Source organism: Lepidothrix coronata, unplaced genomic scaffold (genome assembly GCF_001604755.1).
Source record: "Lepidothrix coronata isolate B3197 unplaced genomic scaffold, Lepidothrix_coronata-1.0 Scaffold28, whole genome shotgun sequence".
NCBI classification, from domain to species: Eukaryota; Metazoa; Chordata; class Aves; order Passeriformes; family Pipridae; genus Lepidothrix; species Lepidothrix coronata.
Window position 1 is genome coordinate 2939724 of NW_016690208.1, and position 20657 is coordinate 2960380.

The window sequence follows — 20657 nt, forward strand, 5'->3', positions numbered from 1 at the left end:
TCTCTGCTCTCACAGTATCATCACCACACAGAACAAACAGAGCCACAGGGAATAAGAGGAAAAGGCATCTTGAGAGGTCACCTAGTCCATCTCCTTCCCCCAGGGTAGGATCAACCCCGCCTAAATCAGTCTTGACAGGAGTTGCTCTAACCTGTTCATCCCTAGAGGTTTTTAAGGAGATTCCACAAGCTCCCCAGATGGTCTATTCTGGGTGTCAGCTATTCTTATAGATGGAACAGTTTCCCCATATTCTAACCCAAATTGCATTTGCTGCAGTTTAATCCCACTACTTCTGCCTGTGAGCGAGAGTTCATTACTTTTGTAGCATCTTTTACATTTGGGGAGATCATTACCGTATTTTCATCAGCCTTAGGTAATGGACCACAGTTCTTTCCTTCTTTCCTTCTTGGAAGGTTTATTTTCTAGAACTCCAACTGTTCTTTCCATTTTCTTTATTTCTCTGGCAGTCTGATGACCTAAACTGCTCCTCCCCAACACTCAGAAGAGATGGGAGCAGTGTACTACACCACACAGAGGTGTCAGCTTTGCTTTGCTCACACCAAGGCACCACAATTGGCTCAGGATTAATTTCTTGCCCATGATATTACCCATTTCCCTTAGAAATGCTGCCTATGCAGCCATTTCCAGATGCACATTTCAATAGTTCTCATACATTCAGCTCTGCTCTTGTCCTTTTAGAACACCAACCTCTTCCTTCCAGCCTGTTTCTTCAGTTTGTTAAGATTTTTGAATCTTTCTCCTGTTCTCTGAGAGCACTTACAGCCCCTCTCAGCTTGACACCGTCAGCAGATGCAATAAGTCTATTCCATATTCCATTACCCAAGCCACTAATGAAAATATTGAGTAATACCAGACCCTGCACAGACCCCTGCAGCGCCAGGCTCAAGCCATCCTTCCACTTCGACAGCAAACAGCCAACAGCTTTTCAGTGTGTTTGCCCAGCTGGTTTGGTACCTCACAGCATTTCTCCTCGACCACATTCCCCCACCTTGCTCCTGGGAACACCATATGAGTGAGTGTCAAAAGCCTCGCTGCAGTCAAGATGTATCACACCTCCAGTCTCTCCTCTCCCAGAGACCTGCTGCCCTGTCACAGGAAAATTAGATTGGTTTGACATGATTTATTCCTGACAGAACCACGGCTTGTGGGGCTACTGCATCCCTCATGCCCATGCCATGCCTTTGGATCTAGTGAGCACAATTCTGTCCCTGCTGAAGTAAGGGACAAAAACTCCCAGCATCCAAGGACTTTACCTTGTCCAGATTCCACCCAGCCCGCAGAGGTGGAGGAAACACCATCACATTAGTGCTCCCGGGGGTAAGCAGGGGTTTATTTTCACTGAGAGCTGCAGAGGCAGAATGTAATCCAGGGATCTCACATGTGGGTTTGAGTTTTGTACCCCCAGAGTACCATCACGTCATGGGCACACAGTCCCTCTCCAAAACTGCTTTACCTGGTGCTACAGCATTTCATTGGTATCCTCAGTGCACTGGGTCAGTTCAACAGGGAGGGAGAGGGCATAATTTACACACTGGCGGGAGCTGGAAGGAGGTGTAAATTACTCAAGCACAAGCTACCTAAGATTCACTTAAAATTCACTCTGAATTTGGCACCAGATATGTAGGAGATAATCAAATTTTCCTTTTCGAGATCCTGTGTATTTAAAACCTGCTGTGTTTAATTTTTGCAGTCACAACAATGCTCATTCATAAATATTTCCTAATGTTTGATCCTATTAGTATGTACAGCACAGTGTTTGATTAATGGACTGGAACAATGCGATCAAATATATTTTGGGCTCCAGAATACCACTTTGTAATGCCTAATATTTGATGAGATATTACAGATAGGCTTGCCTTCTGACTAGATGCGATTGCACTTGAATTCTGAGAAACCCAGATACAGATCTTGGATAAGATCTGAATTTCAAGCGAGTCCTAATTACACAGCACGCTGGACCAAAGCTCGAGGTCTGCATATTTCCAGCACTGGGTTCCTCACAGCTCAGATGCAAATGCTGTTTCTTAGCCCTCTCTCTCAGGAATCATAACATATTCATCAACTTGTAGTACCTAAGAGCCCCGTCCGACTGTATTTGGAAGACCTTAATTTGACTCCGGTAGGAGTTTAACAATATTAATAACTAATATTAAAGTGGATTCCTAACGGGGATGCTGGGACAATACTCTTTGATCACTGCATTAATCTGGTGCAATTGTGTTTATATCAGCCTTGTTCATCCCATGTGTGCTCGGTGCCATGTTGGCATGAATATGAAATATGCAAATCTGGGGGATACACGTTAATAGTGGGTCCATCTGCTTGGATCTTTTATTAAAGGGAAGTGTGAATGCAGTTGCCATGCAATACACTCTTACACACAAAGACCACGAGTTACGAAAACAAGAGAAAACACCTCATGCTTTGGCCTTATTGGCGTTTCACATCCGTCTCTTCTGCAAGCCCATTTTCATTTTAATTTAGAAATTTTCCCCAAAACTAAATTTGAGTGAAAAAGCCCAACAGCCAGCAGTGACTGTGTGTATACACGCACGCACGCACCTTCCTCTCTAGTGACAGACAGGATATTACTTTTCCACTGCATATGAAATTAATACCAGAAGCACAAGAAAAAAAATCAACATGTAAATGCCAGTCCTTAAAGCCTGATCTGGATCTCACTTCTACTGCTTAAGTAAGCTATAACCTGGAGGAAAACTAGCTGTTCAAGTGAAAAAGAAGGTAATCCAGAGTTGGCTTGGGAGAGCCAAGTCCAAACTTGAGCTCAGCCCCGGCTATGGAGTCATAGCCCAGTGCCTCCATTGGATATGGATGAACTGCTCTGTGCTGCTATTTCACTTTTCCTGTGATAAACAACTCTTTCAACTCTATCCAAAAGGAAAAGGCTCCTATGGCTCATTGTTCTTGTGCAGTGCCGTGTCCTTAGCTCGTCTCTCCCGTGGATGTGTGCTGTTCCATGCTAATGGTTTGGGGGGAGTATGCTGTGATTTATTTAACAGTTGGCAGGTCAAGCCTCCCTGCCCCAGATATGCAAGTGCTGATTCGGATGTGGAGTGGAGAAGGTGTCCTGATGACATAAAGTCAAAGTACCCACCTTGATGAGCATTTTTAATCCAGGAACTGCCTCTCGTCCACCAGCCTGCAAATATGGAGAGCTCCTGTCACTGTAGTTAGTTCTGAGTCTCACACTCATCCCAGAAGGCTGGATTGAGCAATTATTTTATTCAAGGGCACTAAGATCTGAAGTAAAAAGAGGGCCCATATTCTCCTCCTTGATTCACAGAGATTTGAGTAGGCAGCAGAGTAAGCAAGAAGAGAGGTTTTTTCCATATCTTCAATATGCAAATAGATTAGTGAGCTCAGCTCTCTATTCATTGCTTCCAACATACATGACACAAATGATGCTGTTCCCATTGTCACACTAAAACTGGGGGCTTGATGACAAGAAATTCACTCCATTTCCATCTGCATAAAGCTGAGATGATGGTTGGATAGGGAAAGACGCTGCACTGGAATATGTCAGCTCCACTGTCTACCTCCACAATTTATTAGCTGTACTTGGGATCTGAAAAGCCAGTTAGAATGTGAGTTATTCCTGCATGATCAGCTCTTGGTGCTACTTGATGTGGCCTCATTTGTCACCACCCAGGGAATGGCACCTTTCTCCCTGAAACAGGCACAGGGAGTGTGTCTGGGCTGGAGCCAGTGAACGACTGAAGGGAGTGTTCAACCAGCATGTGACTCAAGAAGAAGTTAAGTGTTGAGATTTATTATATATGTATTTACTAATAGCACAGTAGCATAACTAGGTCAATTATTTGGTGATGGGCACATGTATGCCTGGGAGGGGAGCATGTGCACAGGTCTCCTGGTTCTGTGCTGCTGAACACATCACCTGCTTGGAAGAGAATAAGTGTTTATCCCAGTGCTAAGGGAAGAGAGAAAAAAGAACAAGTCAACCTTCCACAACAAGCTGATTATGCATTTTCCACATCAAATTGTCAGCATTTATTCAATTACTTCACTCATTACAAGTGTGTTCTTCAACCACTACCCCAAAAACCCTCCCTGCTGCTGTCAGCTCCATTAGAAGTGACACATTCCTTCCTCAGGTTAAAAAGCGTCTGTGGAAGCACAGGGCTGGGGAGACAAAGCCCTGCCCTGGGAAGGGAGCTGCTCTCCCATCCATGCCCTCCCTGATCAGGGCTGGGGGGGTAACGCTGGGGCTTCCCATGGGAATCCATCCAGGCATTGAGGTGAGCCCTCTGTGGGGCGACAGGAGTTGATTTGAAAGCACAGACACACTCCAAGGCAGGGATTAGAGGAATTCACAGGGCTCTGTCAAATATACAGAGGAGATCCCCAGAGCCAAAACTGTATATTCTCCAAACACTTCCATTTTAATAGTAAGTTAAAAGGAAAGTTCCCCTTCTGAGGGGTTGTTAATTATAGATCCCTCCTTTAAACAGTCCTCCTGTTTTTATCCATGCTTACACCCCCACGGCTGGTAAAGATGAGGAAAGCTCTACCTTCCCAAAAAATCAAATACATCCTAAATGCTTCCTTGAGCTGATTCACTTGGCTAAGCTCTGATTTGATATATGAAACAAAAGACAAGGCAACAGAAAGCAACATATTTTTGCAGTGTCAAGGTGAAGCACTCCCCATCACCCAGCCCATCTCTGCTGGGGTTAATGTGCACCAATAATATTTAAATGATCAAAGTTTTTCAGCAGAGACAGTGATGGGGTTTTTTTCTGACTTGTCATGCTTGTTTTCCTTAAAGAGGCAATGACCTGCTGTAGTCAAGGCTTGCAGTTTGGCACGCAGGAGCGTTTTTGAGAAGCGTTATCTCCCGAACAGAACAGCAGCCTCATGTTTCCCTGCACAACAACCTTTCTTAGCCTAAAATGCTTTGCATCCCATTTCCTTGATCTGGCTAAGTGCTTGCATGCTGAAAATCCCACCCTCCCTCCAGCTGTCCTTCTGGCAGGGAAGAGACAGCATCTTCTCTCTGGAGAGTACAGTCACTGCTCCTTTGGTTATCTAATCAGGGAGGGCAACATTCACTCAGGGCCCTGCGAAACCGGCTGAGCTGCACAAAATGCATCCGAGGTCTTGTGCAGGAGGAGGGAGCTGGGGAAGCCTCCCCTCCCAGAGCAGATGCTCTCTGCCATTTCCCCAGTAGCTTTCACAAAGGAAGAAAAATGTGGAGTACTCCAGGGACTGAAGCATTCGGCTCTTCCCTCTCCTGCTCACCAGGTCTGTGTGCGCAGGGCACGGGCAGTGCCCGAGAGTCTGGCCCCGAGGCCAGAGCAGAGTGTGAAGGGAGGGCAAGAAAAATAAATGTCCCCCACCCACGCTCCTGGCCTGTGTGAGCCAGAGCTGGCTGTGGCTCAGTTTCTCAAGGCTTTGTGTGGGTTTTCCAGCGTTTCTCCTAACTACAAAACATTTTGCCTCTCTGCCTTTTTAAAAGTCCGTGATTTTGTCTCTGCACCAAGCGCAAGGAACTGGGAAGCACAAACCTTCCTGTCCTGGTCAAGCTGGGAGCTTTTTTAATGTTCAGACTGCTAAGAACAAAAGGGCAGTACAAGGGTGGTGAGATGAGACAAATCCCCCCTGATAAGCCCAGGGTTCAAGCAGCCTTTGCCTCTGCCATCTGTAACATCCCAAACGAAAACACCTACAAGTAATTTCCTCCTTTTTCCTGGAAAACTTCTCCCCAGAGGTCCTGGCGGGCTGGAGAGAGTCACTGCTGGAACAGGGGGTTGGACTGAGCTGTGCTTGTAAAGTATCACCTGAGACCCTCCCTCACAAAGGGGTCTCTCTCCTGCTCCTGGGCTCGGAGCACAATTCCAGGCCGTGTGTTTCCACCTAATAAAATGCTTACTCACTTGCAGGAGGCACTTTGACATCCTTGGCCGCACATTGCTAGATAAGGACCATAAAAAGAATGTATTGCTATTATAGGTGATACAGCAATATGTATCCCCAAATGAAAGATCCTTTATAAGCCTGGTTATTATTCTGGCAGTAACCTCAGATCACTCTCCACGGGCTCAACTCAGCTCAAGTGTTAGCGAGCGTCTCGCCACCATGAACAGGGACTGCGAGGTGCCACGTTTCCCTTCTGTTGTCTCAGTATATTCTCTATCATCCCAAGTCGGGAAAACACTTCCCTCTTTCTTCCGCGCATGTCAAAAGCACCATTTGCCATTTAGATTTAGGGAGCCAAATATAGCCCCGGTATAAACAGGTGCGAGCCCGCATATGTCAATAGAATTACACCTGCTTATAATGGCTTTACATTTGGCCCTTGAGCCCTGGGGATCCCTTTGAGAGCAGAGGCTGTATTAAATATTAAGGGCCTTATTCTCCACCCCTGCCTACGCTGGAGTAATTAAATCTCGGTGCAGACCCATTGATTTCCAACCGCGCTCTCCCCGTGCGAGGAGGGAGCGCTCGGCCCGAGGGAGGGGGCAGAGCTGTCCCCTCGAGGAAAATCACATCTGCTCTGCTCCTCGCAGAAATTTCACCCAGAAGAAAACTACACCCGGCATTAAGTATTTGCAAAATCCGTCGGGGTAAAAGAATGCAAATGGTCTAAAATTAAACATTTGCTGCAACTCTTCCCATTCCCTCCTGCCTGTGGCAGCAGCACCACCGGCAGCTGCTTGCTTTGGGCTCCCGTGCCTGTGCGTGCCACAGAGCATCTCTTTCCTTCCCACCATCAGGACCCTCGGAGCCAGACCTGTCGGTTTAAGCCAGGAGCTGGGTGATTTCCCATCCTCCAAGCCTGCTCCTGGATCTCCTGAATCGCTGTGTAACCTTGGACAAGCCCCACAGCTGCCGCCAGCCTCCCCAGGGTGTTACGCTCATTAGTTAATTCTGGTGCTTTGCCTGGAGCTAGCGCCTTTTACCTGTGTCTATACAAGTATTATTGCCAGCTTCTGATCTTTTGAGCTCGCTGGGCTGAGAAAAACGACTTTGGTTTTTCCTTAAATGCCATGGAGTTTAGAAGTGTGACGACTCACACTGTGCTGTTATTCTTTCCAATTGAAACCTAATGATGCGTGCATATCACTTAACTCTGATGTCAATAATCAGCACACCACTTGGTCTTTGCCGTGGCTATTAGAGGGAATGAAAATGAAATACCAACTCCTTTTTATCCTGTTACGGTACCATAATAACTAATAAAGAAGTAATAAGTGAGACGTGGGGAATTTCCAGGGGAGTCATTACTACCCAGCAGACCTAAAGGCACAAAGTGAAATCCAGGAATATTAGCCAGCCCTGGATTCCCAGCCAGTGCTTCTCACTTAAGTTATACTGCTGCTGTAAAGTGAGTGTTTACAGAAGAAGTTAGTATGTGGAAAGTATCGGACTGTGTCCTCACCAGAGGAGTGGAAAATTGAGCCAGAATCAAAGACATCCTTGCAAAGACCACCCTGTGCATCAGCGTCACATTTAGGCTGGGCCACAGTCAAGACACAATGCCAGCATTTCATAAATCTCACTTATGCTCCAGAATATGGGAAACGTTTCCCAGAAGAGCTCTAAATCACCTCTGTCTTGTCAAAGGATGGATTGTGTGTTTTCCAGGGACTCTTAGATGGGAGAAGCCACATAGAGACCTCAGAGCAATGGGCCAAAGGAAATCATGTAACAAAATACTGAGTCAATGAGGTTCAAACCACATACAAACTGGACAATGCATTTTCTGGCTTAGGAATTATTGAATTCTTGGTTATGAGGGAGCAGTTATTTTTTTTGGTGGTCATGTACATAGGAGGCAGTGGGGATTCTTTGGTTTTCCTCCCCATAAATGAACTGACATTTATCCATTTCATCCAGAACAACACTACACACAGCATTAATTATTTGAAAAATGCATCAGGGTGAAAGAATGCAAATGGTCTAAAATTAAACATTTGCTGCAACTCTTCCCCATTCTCTCCTGCCTGTGGCAGACAAAAACCTGTTGTTGCTTTGGAATCCGGTCTCCAGCCGCTGCCCTGTGCAGGGAAAACTTGGACCTTTACCTGCCAAAGCTTTATCTGCCTTGTCCAGAGCTGGAGCCTCCTCTGCCCCTCAGCATGGACTCAACAGAGCAGACCTAGGCAACCCCTATTGCTTCTCCAGCCCCATGCTACAAGGTGCTGTCACACTTTGCAGCCCTGCATCTTAATTCCCCCACCTTACCAAAGAAAAACCCGGTTTGGTTAAATCCCAAAGCACATTCCCACCATTATCAAGCATTTCTCAGCCATCTGATTTCCCCATCTCCGAGTTCCTGCTTTGTTTATCCTATTAATTCCAACCACCCCCTCTTCCCCCAACACACACGCACGCAGCCTCATTTACAGCATCTTCGCCAGCAGAAGCCTCCCCAAAATATTCAGGGCACACCATGCGAGGACTTACACGTGTGGGGAAACCCTCGTGACTGGAGATTTTTTTTTTTTTCCCCCTCGAGCAAACATGATCTCATGATTTTAATTTTTTTTTTTTTTTTTTAAAGCTCTTAAAGGAAAAAAATAACAGAGGAGCCCCGAGGAGCGGCATTCCCGGCTGCCGTTATCCGAGCGGGGGCAGCGGGACGGCGCGGATGCTGCACCGGGAGCCGCGGGGCCGCCGGAGCCGAAGGCTCCCGCTCGCATCCTCCTCTTCCTCGGGTGGTTTTCCCTCCCTCCTCCTCCTCCCCCCCGCCCTGCATTTCCTCCTGCACCTTTAAGAAGCCCATTGCCGCCGGTGGGATGGTGTGTGCTAAAGCTGCACAGAGGAAGTTACGCAGCCGGGATCAGGCACGGAGATAAAAGCTCCGATTGTGATTGAAAGTGAGAGCAAAAGGGATTTCAGCCTCGGCATTAACTTGCGAGGGGAGCCGGGATTGCACAAAGCTCCCCCGGCCATCTGCCCTTGGGGGCCGGCGGCGCAGCGCCTGCCCGCCGCGCTGGGCTGGGCTTAGCTGGGCTGGGCTGGGGGGTGTGTTTGGGGTTCCCCCCGGCCCCGAAGTTGCTCCGCCGGGAGCCCCGCACCGCAGAGCTCCCTCCCGGTAAGGACCCGCAGCGCCGAGCACCGGGGATGGGGGGAAAAGGGAGGCGGAGGGGGGGCGGGCAGCGCCGGCATCTGCCCCATCCCCAAACCCCGCGTGTCCCCCGCACCTCCCAAGTTGTTCCCAGGCTTTCCTGGGGTGTCCCGCTCTGCGTCGCCCTCCCCGGAACATCCCCATCTCCCCGCCGCGGGATGGGGTTTATTTTCCCACTTCGGAGTTTGGGAAGCCCGGGGGGCTCCCCTCGCCCCGCCGATTCCCGCTCCAGCCCTTGCAACCGCCCCCCAAAGTCCTTTGGTGTAAAAGAAACCGGGGAGGATGGGGCGGGAGTGGGGGGGGGGAGCGGCATCGGGTTTTGCCGGGAACCGCGAATCCATCAGGGAGAGCGGCGGGATGCGAGTGGGATTTACAGGTTTTTCTGCTGGGAGCTTTGAGCCGCGCAGCGTTGTCGCGGGGTTCGGGGTCCCGGCACCCCGCGGGGGCTCCCCAGCTTCGCTGTTAGGGGCGCGGGGAAGGGATGATCAGCGTGGGAAAGAGGAGAAGAACTCCCGCTCCGTGAGCGCGGGGGGAGAGCGGAGGGTGCGTGGGGAAAGCAACACTTCTGAGAGAAAATTAAAAACTCCTTCATTGAGTTTACTTTCTGCTCTTAATTCCAGAGCAGCTCAGTTGTTGCTCAGCGTTGTCCCTTTATTTCAATAGGGTGTTAATCCAATAATAAGAAAAAAACCGGAGCCAGCTAAGTCAAGACACAATCTAATTTTGTGTTTCTAATACTCCGGCTATCAGTCCCCAGCGAGTGCTGAGTACTCTTCAAAGAGAACAAAGAGCATTGATTCTATTTGTTCCCATGAACTGCAGTTTCTTAATAATATCAGGTGAAGATTTATTTTCTAAGAATCAAACCAAATCAAGCAGGGTGAAACCTTTAATTCAGGGAGCCTCTCTGCCCCGTTTGCAGTATGTTGGCTCATTTCAGAGCAACACTCCAACTATTTCTGCAGAGGGACTGGACTGGCAAAGTGTTGCACCTCAGACTTCTCCCCAGATCCGCTCCCCTGGCTGGTGGATTGAGAGTAAATACATTTTTTCCCAGCAAGTTTTTATTTCCCTGGGAATCTATGACATTTAGCCAGCATAACCAGACACTAATAGATATTATAGATCCTTTCTACCCGAGTTTTTCCCTGACAGCCATTCAAGTGCAAAATATAATTGTCGAGGCTATGAAAATAGATCCATAAACTTAACAGCACTGGAGTCCTCATTAAAACTACCCCGCTTGTTTTCTACACCAGTCTCACACTTTCTGCTGTTATCAGGCACTTGGCAGTGACCAGTTTGATGTAATAATTAGGAACCGACTTGTTATAACTGAAAAGACAGCTCTGATGCAAGTAGGACTTATAAACACTGTGTCACACCGGCTTATTATTTTTACTACATTTACTCATAATGTAAAAATAGCAGCCAGTCTATTCTTTTTCTGGGAGTTTATTCAGGTCCAACGCAGCTATAATAGGCTGTTCGTTGAGAGCTGGCAATGAAGCATGAGAGACAGCTTCTCTTTTCTCAACTCATTCATCTCAATCAGCAATCCTTCGACCAAAAAGGGGAGAAAGGGAGATGGTAGCACGGCGGGGTGAAGCCCCTGAACATGGATCAATGCATGTGTTAACCTGGAGTTTCTGAGCTTTAGCAGCTGAGCTTTATGAGAAAGCAGATGCTAAATGTGCTGTTGAAGTAGGCATTCCTAAATTGTGGAAGAAAAGTTGGGGAAACAAGTAGAAAGGGAATTATCCCGAGCTAAATTTCTGTTCTGGATAGGTGCCTCCCACCTTCTCAGATGAGATCTTCCTCCTGAATCTAATGCTGAGAGAGGGTTTGATGTTTTTTTTTTCTCCTTCAGGTCTTTGTCATTTTGTTTTGTAATTACTTACAGTTTTTATAGCTCTACTGGAAAGACAGCAAAATTGCAGAAATGTTGTTCTAACCTGAAATGAATACTGGGAAGGTCATTGCTCTTTGTATTAGGTGAACCTAAATGTTATTAGGACTTTAAATTGTTTTTTATTAAATGTTATTGTTCAGATAAATCATATGTGGGGATGCTGGACAATGTATCTGTCTCCCCAGCTGTCTTATTTATTTGCTTAGCTTTTTTAAGACTATCAATTTGTCTGTCTATCCCTGCTCTGTGTCTGCATATTCTCCATCTTCTAATGACCTATAGCTCCTTCTTGATATTATTTGAAGACCCATTAGAGCTCCTGTTGACCAGCTGCTGTTACAAAGCAGGTACCTTAAATGGGGCAGTGCTCCTTCCCTTCTCCCAGACAGCAGAAAAGCCATAAGCATCTTGCTATGGATTGGTTTTTATTAAAGTTGTATATCTCCCTGGTACAAAAACCTGTCTGGTGGCTTGGGAAGCCCAGCTGAGGATTCTGCCTCCTTGGGGACCCCTGTTCTTACAAGTCTTGTTGCTCTGACTGTCCCCCCTTGCTCCCACCCAATTTGTCTTTCGATTTCTTGCAGGTGCCACCTGCTGATGAGCTGTCCCTTTGCCCTGACCATGAAAGGGAGAGGAGACCTCAGGTAGCCACATGGATTGCAGCTGAAGGCTTTGGGAACTTGGTGCTCGGTTGCCAAAAGGCAGAGTTGGACAAATCCTCGCCTGCGAGTGCCTCACCACCACCACAGGACACGGCAGGAGCAGCAGAGACCAGCACTGCTCCTGTCAACCCAGTGACCACCCAGCATCCTGCTGGGACCACCACGGATCTTGACACCTGACCTGTTCATGTTGACACAACCATCCTTTGGGAAAAGGGAATTTTAGCTCCAAAGGATCTCTCTTGTCAGAGTTGTACTGATGACCAGATGCTCTATTCATTTTATATGTTAATGTTCAAACTCCCTAGTAATTAAGGCAGACACAGTTTAAGGCACTTCCCCAGCGACGCATTTGCAGCAGACAAGAAGGTTGAGGAAAACCTGATCCAGCACCATCCCACGGCCTCTCCAATTTACTCCTATCAAATTTCATCAGCAACTCAGAACTTGATCTTTCTATTGATTGACTGGAGTCACCTCTAGATATTTTCATGCTGATTTGGAAGACCTTTCGTACAATATAAGGGGGGAAAAAATGAGGTTAAGGAAGACTTTTGACCACTGATCAGCAACTCTGGCCAAAACTTTCCCAATCAAGTGAATTGCAAAGTTGGCTTCTGTGCCGAGAGGAACTTTCCACATCCAGACACAGCGGGCAGAGTGGGATCGTCCCTGTTACCGTCTGGGTCTCCTTCGACTGGATCATTTTTAGATGAGGAGTTTCCATGCTGATCCCGAGAGCAACCCCTAGCCCAGTAGCTGCCTTCCTCGGGACTCCCGGCACTGCCCTCGCCCAGGGACCCCGCGCTTGGCCGCAGCTGCCATGCTCCACCTGGTTGCTCTCCTCTTGCACTGTGTCCCCTTGGCCATGGGACAGTATGACATTTGCAAGTCCTGGGTGACCACGGACGATGGCCCCTCATGGGAGTTTTATGCTTGCCAGCCCAAGGCCATGCGGATGAAGGATTATGTGACGGTCCGGGTGGATCCGGCAGGAATCACTTGTGGGGACCCGCCCGAGAGGTTCTGCACCCATGTAAGTGTTTCCCTCCTTATCTGATGGGTTATAACAGGCTCTGCTGGTGGCCAGAGGCAGCGTCCTGCCAATGTGCCATTGTAAGGACATTTTGGTTCAGAGTGGCCACAGTGGATGCTGCCTGGAGCTCTCAATCTCCTGGTCTGCTAAGTGGGGGAAGGCATCCTGCCCATCCCAGTGCTGTGCCAAGGAGAAGTCAGTCCTACAGCAGGGATGGTGGAGGGGAGGGCAAGGGGGAGCTGGGGAGGGCTGAGCAAGTCCTGGGTAAGGTCTGGGTTTTGGAAAAGCTCTGCTCCCAGTGAGCACTCAACCCGAGCTGCTCCAAGCACGTCCCCCTGCTTGCTGAAGCGTGTGGGGTGTGCTCACCAGTCCCACCCCAAAGGGCTGCTCCAGCACGGGAGAGCTGGGTACATTATCTCTGAGTAAGAGTGAAGGGCAGGTCGGTGAGGGCCAGTGTGGCCCCTGCACACTGACAGCTCTGGCAGTTGGCCTGACAGCCATAAATTTCACTGAAATATCTGAAAATGTGGTTCTCCCTCTCCTCTAACCTCCCCGTGAAAAGACTCTGTGGACAGACATTTGCCCTTGTAGTTAAAATCTTTAACTTATTTTCTCTTAAATATTAATCATCACATTTCATTCCGTGCACCACAAAGCTCAGCAGGAGCATTTGATTTATAATTCACAAGGCCTTACATTGTTAAAGAATTCAGGGGTCAAAGCAAAGAGCAAAACAGTAATGCCCCCTCTCAAATGTCCCCCAGGAGTGGTCCAAGCACACAATTAAGGGACAGGGACCAAGCCAGCCCATGCTGACAGGGTTTCCATTGTGGCGAGCACTGGACAAGGAGGTATTCTAAAAGAGTTATTCTAAAAGAGTATGTTATTCTTTCATTACCCATAATGAGAAGGGGAGTTCTCCCTCTAAATCAGTACAGAGTCCCACTTTCTATTGCCAGTGCTATCCAGGCTTGTGTACCCTGTGCCTCAGTTTGCCACCTAGGAAATACCCTGGGCCCAACCAACTCAGGGCACCTCTTGAAAATCCAAGAGAAAAATGCTGCTTTGATACCAAGGGACGCCAAACATTTATGACCATCAGGACATGCTGCCAGTAGTTACCCAGTTCCCTCCAGCCTAAGGGGTCTCATTAGTACCAGGGAAGACATTTCCACTAATTCCAGATAAGTAGCAGCTTTACCTTTTAAAAGATTGTTTGAAAAGAAAGATTAAGTCCAAGGTTGCAAATAAAACTGTTAACTATTGGTGGGTGGGTCTGTATTTCCATTTATCTGACTGGCAGCAGAAGGATTAAAAGGAGAACACCAAAGTGCTTTGCACTACAGTCACTGCAGCTCTTTGCAAACCCTTTCTGGTTAAGGATGCTCCAGACTTCAGCTCCACTGACCTCCAAGGAAGCAAAAGACACAAACTGCAATCAGCCCTCCACATCTCTTGATTCAGTCAATACCGAGCTAAAATCTTTCTATTCTGGGCACCGGCAGCATTTCCGTGTAGCGTACGCCTGCCATGTGCTGTAACACTTGCAAACACCGTGTACAGCCGTGAATGAGAGCTACACAAATGCAAAACATGGATTTGCCTTCCTGTCCCTGCCTCACCCCAGCCTAGCCCAGCTTTTGTTTTCCAAACCAGAAACAGGCACGCACAGCAATGTCCCCGAGCAATTCCCTGATGAAGGATCAAGCTAAGAACAGGAATGATATGTTGCAATATAATTTTTTAGATTTTTGGGATAGGCTTATGAAATTCCACTGTATTCACGGCCCTTTCCCCCCCTCTCTGACACCAGCACTGTCCTCTCCCGAGGACTAAAGAGTTATAAAAACGAAGCAGAGGAAGAGCAGCCCTGCTGAGGTGAGCAAAGAGCCCACCCAGCACTTAGTGCACAGAGCAGGAGGTGGCTGCAGGAGAGATCCAGCCTTAGCACTGGAGTGGTGTGGGCTGGGAGGCCATCAGGGTAAATTTTCACAGGGAATGACATGTGGCCACTTATTGCTGAGCATCCCCTTATGGTCAGCAGAAAGTGGAATCAGCAAGAAATGGCCCTTCCACCGCCGGTCCTGGGTGGTGACTTGACACCTATTGACAGGCAGGGGGAGGCGAGCGGAGCCCGCAGAGGATGTGAGCCGAGTTTTGCTCCCCCTGCACTAAGGAAGTGCCGGACAAAAATCGATGTCGCTGCCCACCGATCGTTACAACCTCCGAGCCCCGGCCCTGGCTGAGAGGGGAGGGTGAGCAGCTCACACACACGCCCTGAGCAGCTCCTCGCTGCCAGCCCGCTCAGGTGCCTTTCAGTGTCCTGTTATCCTTCCTCTTCAGGTTTTAATTATTTCTTTGTAACAGGTGGGTTCTCATAGGAGCCTGGCTTTCCAGCAGAGAAGTTCTTACGGTGACTATATTGCTTTCTCAGGTGTCTTTCAAAGCAGCGGGGTACTGTCCGTGCAGTTAAACTCACGTTACTCAGAATTAAGCGCAGCCCAGCAGGACACCTGCACTGCTCAGACAGCTGAAATCAAAACTAAAGACACACAAACACCCCTCCATGCTCAAAGCAGCCAGACAGGAGGGAGCTGGACCGTGTCCCTGTGCAGGGCACTGCTGTGGGCAGGCAGAGGAGCAGAGTCCTGGTGACAGTCAGGACCCTGTCAGACAGTGAGTGTGTCCTGCGAGGCTGTAGCAGCACCAGGAGGCATCACACAGCCCACAGGATCACACAGTGCCCTGCAACAACTCTGAGCAGTGCTCACAGAGAGTTCTGCACAAGGAGGCGTCAGGGGATGGCAGGAATTATTTGGAGGACAGTCTTTTCTGTTTTGTAGCAATTCTAGTCACATCTGGCTGCTTTCTTCTGGTTGGGAAGTGTTTTGCTGCTTATTGCAGTCAAGGGTTTTGCTTTTTCCACAGTTTCTGAACCTGCTCCTGTTCATGTCAATGCCTTCCTGGCAGGGTCACCTGAAAAATGAATTGTACTTTCCCTCCTGGCAGGACAGGGGGAGTGGTGGGAACAGGAAGACAGATGGATAAGTAAATAAAAGCCTGAATGAGTCTAAAAGCGTGACTGAAGACTAATAGGGAACAGATCTTTTAGCCAAGGATGTCGAGGGAGGGGCAAGACTTCAAAGATCACATGCAGGGCATGGCACGGAGCAGCTGAACGTGGATTTCAAGGGAGAGGGGTTTGCAAGATAAGCACGGCTGGGGAATGGCAAAGCTGCACAGTCTGCATGGGGCAGAGGGGAGATGGAGTGTTCCTTCACCTTCCCACTCTCCTGGGGAGGAGAGGGAGGATGGCCCAGCTGGCAGGGTGCTCCCAGGTGTTGATACTCTGAGATGCTGAAGCTCCTCTTTGCTGCCCAGCAGGGACCTTGGAGGATTGCACTTTGAAGCGTCAGCGTTTTGCACACAGGATTAAAAAATCCTCTGGTTTTGTGGGGAGTTCACACACGGGGTGTGCAGTGGGGAGCAAGCAAACACCAAAGCCCTAATCCCAGCTCCAAATAGGTTTGCAGTTCGGAAGGTTTCCAAATCATTCTAAGCAAAAGCAAGGAGCGGTGTCCATAGCAGACAGTCCCCATGGAATGGTTTTGCTGCTCCTTGACGTCCCAGTGAGAGCTCCCTGCACCAGCAGCACAGGGAGCCCAGCTTCCTGCAGGAATGGGGGCCTTTGTTTTCCCCCCAGAGGTGTCGAGACAGTATTTCTTGTTCTGACAAACCTCTTTGATGCAGGGCCGAGCTCTTAGCCCATATTGATGGGTCAGGGGTATTTTTATTTGGCGTCAGCATTGTTTCATCAGCTAATAGAGCTTGTTGACTTTGGCACGGGTACATGAAAGGAAAAGGCTTTATTTATTCATTACACATGCAGCCAAATTGGATGTTTAGTTTAATTCTTAGCTAAACTTTTCTGAATGACATGTGGTTATAAGGCTTGTACTAAAGAACTATTTCTCTTACTAGACTGAGTGCTAAAGTTGGAAAAAGCAGACAAACCTTTGGGCACAGAAACCCTTTTCCCTACATTCTTAGCCCATCTCATACAACTCTAACCAACCATATTTTCATACACCTGTTTAGGTGCAGAAAAAGGATTGCGAGTTTGGGGATGGTTAAAAGTAAAGCCAAAGTTTTTAAAGTAAGAAGGAAAAAGGAGTTGCTTCAGAAGTGCTCTTCCAGAAGCATTTTTCAAGATGCACCATGATCTAGTGATCAAAGAATTGGATTCTTTGGACTTTCTGGTGTCTTGAGCAGAGACACACAGCCCTTCCCCAGCCCACCGGAGGTGCCTGTGCTGCCCCCTGCACCTTGTTTCAGACTGAACCAGGGGGCAAAGCACGAGGTATCCTCAGCCTTTTGACTGCCCCAGGGTTCAAGGACATCCTTTGGGCTAAGCAGAGCCTGTATACAAGTCAAATGGAAAATCCTTTCCAAGAAAAGCGGATGTTCTGCCTCCTCCTTGAATAAATCAGCACTACCACTACTGGTTGCAAACCCATCCTTGGCCATAGCAGCGGGCTGGGAGTTGGAGCTCCCCTTTGCCCTTCATTGTGGGACCTACATGGCACTGGGGACGTTCACTACTTTGCCTTTATACCAAAATTCAGCAGCACAAGAAACTCACTCTGTGCTGTCAAATGACCCACAACATCTTGGGCAGGGTTGTGGGGACGGAAAGACACATCTTTCTTTTCACATCTGCAAAGTGCTAACAGCCCCCCTTCCCTCTGAACCCTGCAGTACATTAAATTAACACCTGGAAAATGCTCCCCTTTCCTTTTGGGAGAGGCTGGAAAAGGCAACTGCTGCCATTTCCATCCGGATGCAGGTTTCCCTAATCCACGCCTTGCACCCATCATGGCATTGCTTTCGAGCGTGGGAGAGAGAGCTGGAGCCTTTTGGTTCTCTTGCCACCCTTAATCACTTCTCAGCATCAGGGTTGCTGCAGAGGACACTGTTTGAAGTCAGGATCAGTGGCTCCTTGCCCTTGGGGCCAGACCCTTGGGTTGTACATTATTAGCAGCTCAGCAAATTACACACTGCTGCTCTCCTACCACCGAGGCTACTCCGGAGCGCGGCAGGATCTGGGTGGTACAAAAGCAAAAGCTTCACAGAAAAATGAAAGGATACAATTCAGCTTTAAATTAAAGAGTGCTGAGCACACGGGATTTTCCCTCACAGTCTGTAACAATTTCCTTAAATGCTCAGTTCGGGATTCATCTTGTTGTAAAGTGGGATGCTGCTCCCCTAGCAAGGATCATTTCCACTTGCTGATGGAAAAGACACGGCGATAAAAATGAAACTGTCAAGTAGATTTAATTGGTACAGTGAGCAGAAAGTTTACCCCCACCTTGAAGGAGATGAGGAAGAATAAACTACTTTAAGAAAAGCTTTACTCTTCAAAGGGAACAGTGTCCAGATGGGAAAAGCAGAAGAGAACAAACTCAGAAGACTTGCTGAGGAGTGTGACCAGAGCTGGAAGAACAGCTCTCACAGCAGCCCTTACATCATACACCAACTCCAGGTACCACAGTTTTCCATAAGCAACTTTTGAAGCCAGAGCTGTTCAGGGCAATCCTTCCTATTTATTGATTCTAAAATCTATATTGTCTTCTATAGCATAAATATGATTTTCCGTTAAACTTGAAGAGGAATCCTCCCTAGAGAAAATCCTGCTGGAGTGGGAAGGAGTGCTCTCCTACCAGGCTCTGGTTTCCCTAAGTGAAAGTCCAGTTCTAACCTTACTTTCAGACCCCAAGTCACCTTTTTATGCTCAGGTTTTTGGGATGTGGGGCTTCGGCTGACCCAGCTGCTGAATGTGCCCTGGTGTCACTTGGGCAGTTCCACACAGAACGCAGGTTTCTGTGCTGGAAAGCACCAAAGAGGCTTTTTCCTCCCCAAATCACACAGCACTGCTGGATGACCATTCTGGAGATGTCTTTGGGGAGAAGGTTATGCCTTCAAAGCCCTGACAAACAGCAGTTTGGACTTCCAGCCTTCACCCCAGGCAGACAAGCCATCCCCTGCAGCCTCAGACGTGTCCCACGAGGTTCCCACAAGTCCCCCTATCTTTCAGCACCCACAGAGGGGACATGTTGCAGTGTTGACCCTGCTCCCACCCTGCTCCACTGCCCTGACCCGTGCTTGCTCCAGCCTTTGACACTGGTGCCTCTGCACATCTGGTCTGTGCTCCACGTGGGCAGGCTTAGGGAAACCTGTGCCTTTTGGCTCCAGGGTGGATTTCTCCATTTCTCAGCCATCCCTGAGCAGGCTCCATCTGCAAGAGGGGACTGGATGGGGCTGCTTGTCCAGGAGCTCAGTGGGTGCAGCCACCCAGCGATGCAGAGCCACCAGCTTGGGTCTCATCCCAGCTGGCTCCCACCTCTCCCATTTGCTCACATTCCTGCAGGAGCCACTCAGGCAGCAGCCCACCCTCCACTCTGCTCCGTGGAGCGGTTCCACACACGGTGCCACAACTCCAGCCTCCACCAAGTCACATGGAAGGCAAACACCAGTGTGTGTCAGAGCAGTGGTGGGGGCTGGAGAGGACAGCAGGGTCCATCCATGAGCGGGGCCAGGGGGTTCCAGTGCCCACACACCCACATCCCAGAACCACCACCCGTTTTGCTGCACACTCCAGCACAAGCAATGGATCTCTGCTCCCTCAGTGCTGAGCTCCACGTGGATGCTGCTGCCACCACTCTGACCAGTCCTGCCTGGACACCTCCACGCCCCTTTCAGGGGGAATATCACAAAGGGACAACTAGCACAGATTCAGCTGGTTCTAATCCCAGCTAAAGGGTTTGTAACTCCCCATCTGCTGGCTGAGTCAGCTGCTTCAGCTCCACAGTGCTGCCATTCAGGGGGTTTGGGGAGCCCTCTTAAAGGAAAGGATTGCTGTCCTGCCCTCAGGGATAGCCAAGACACATTTTGGGCTGACCACAGCTCAGTCCCAACCTCCAACAGGCACCTGCTGAATTGTTCCCCTGAAGTAGAGCATAAAGCAGCCAAATACTTTGCTACAACAGCAAAGTCAGAACGCTCGATGCAGCAGACACAGGAGCCCTGATCAGAGGCCGGGGTGGGTGCAGGGGTACCCACTACCCAACTGTGCTCCCCCCAGAAAGGCTTCAAAAATGCACCTCCATTTGAGGAGCACAGCAGAGCCTCCATTCCCTCCCCACCTCCACGTCCTGCCCTCCCCCATTCAAACTATCAGGGCCTCTCTTGCAGAATAAATTATTAATAGCGGCGTAGCGAGCCTCTCTGCAAAGGCTGCATGTATTGAGCTTACAAGGCGCACAAGCTTTTAGAGAGCAGGACACTTTTCCTACTTCCTAAGCATTTTCTTAGTCCTGAATCAATAATGCACTCGCAGCCCAGCACACAGGTCGCTGCTGCTGTGCTCCTGCTGGTAGGGTCTGCGGACACAAATACATCTCTGTAGCAAGATGCAAGGGCTTAATAATCTGGCAAAGAAGGGATAGGGCAGGATCCAAGCAGCTTAATTTGTAAACAAGCTTCAGGGAAGCGCCCTGGGCAGACCAAAGCTTGCAACTCTTGGGTACAGAAAGTCCGAGTTTGGAGACAAGCTAAAAAGCAGTCAATGGGATTAAACGCCTGGGTTTTTGAACGCGTGCCCGCGGCTGCCGGCTGAGGGGTGTCTGGTTCATCAGCCTCTGATCCCAGGCTCTGGGTCACCCTGCAATCCCCCCTGCAAAAAGGGGTGGCCACAGGGGTGCAGCCCCGGTGGGGAGGTGGGGGTGGAGGTGAGCCCAGGGCGCCAGGAGGGACGGGGTTAGAGCAGCTCACCGGGGGATTAGCAGTTCACAAAGAAAGAGCTGCTCAAAAATGATTCCATGGGAAGCCGGGCTGCTGCGGGTGATGTGTGTGGAT

General features: G+C 49.0%; 1 protein-coding gene across 2 annotated transcripts in view; it reads left to right on the forward strand.

Annotated features, from left to right (window-relative positions):
• Positions 1-8645: 8645 nt before the first annotated feature.
• The window catches only part of NTNG2 (netrin G2), a 47782-nt gene continuing 35770 nt past the window's right edge, over positions 8646-20657 (forward strand). For both annotated transcript variants that reach the window (XM_017810220.1, XM_017810222.1), the window contains exons 1-2: positions 8646-9100; positions 11630-12743. In XM_017810220.1, the coding sequence (XP_017665709.1) occupies positions 12531-12743 (213 nt within the window). In that variant the 5' untranslated portion in view covers positions 8646-9100; positions 11630-12530. The remainder of the gene's footprint in view (positions 9101-11629; positions 12744-20657) is intronic.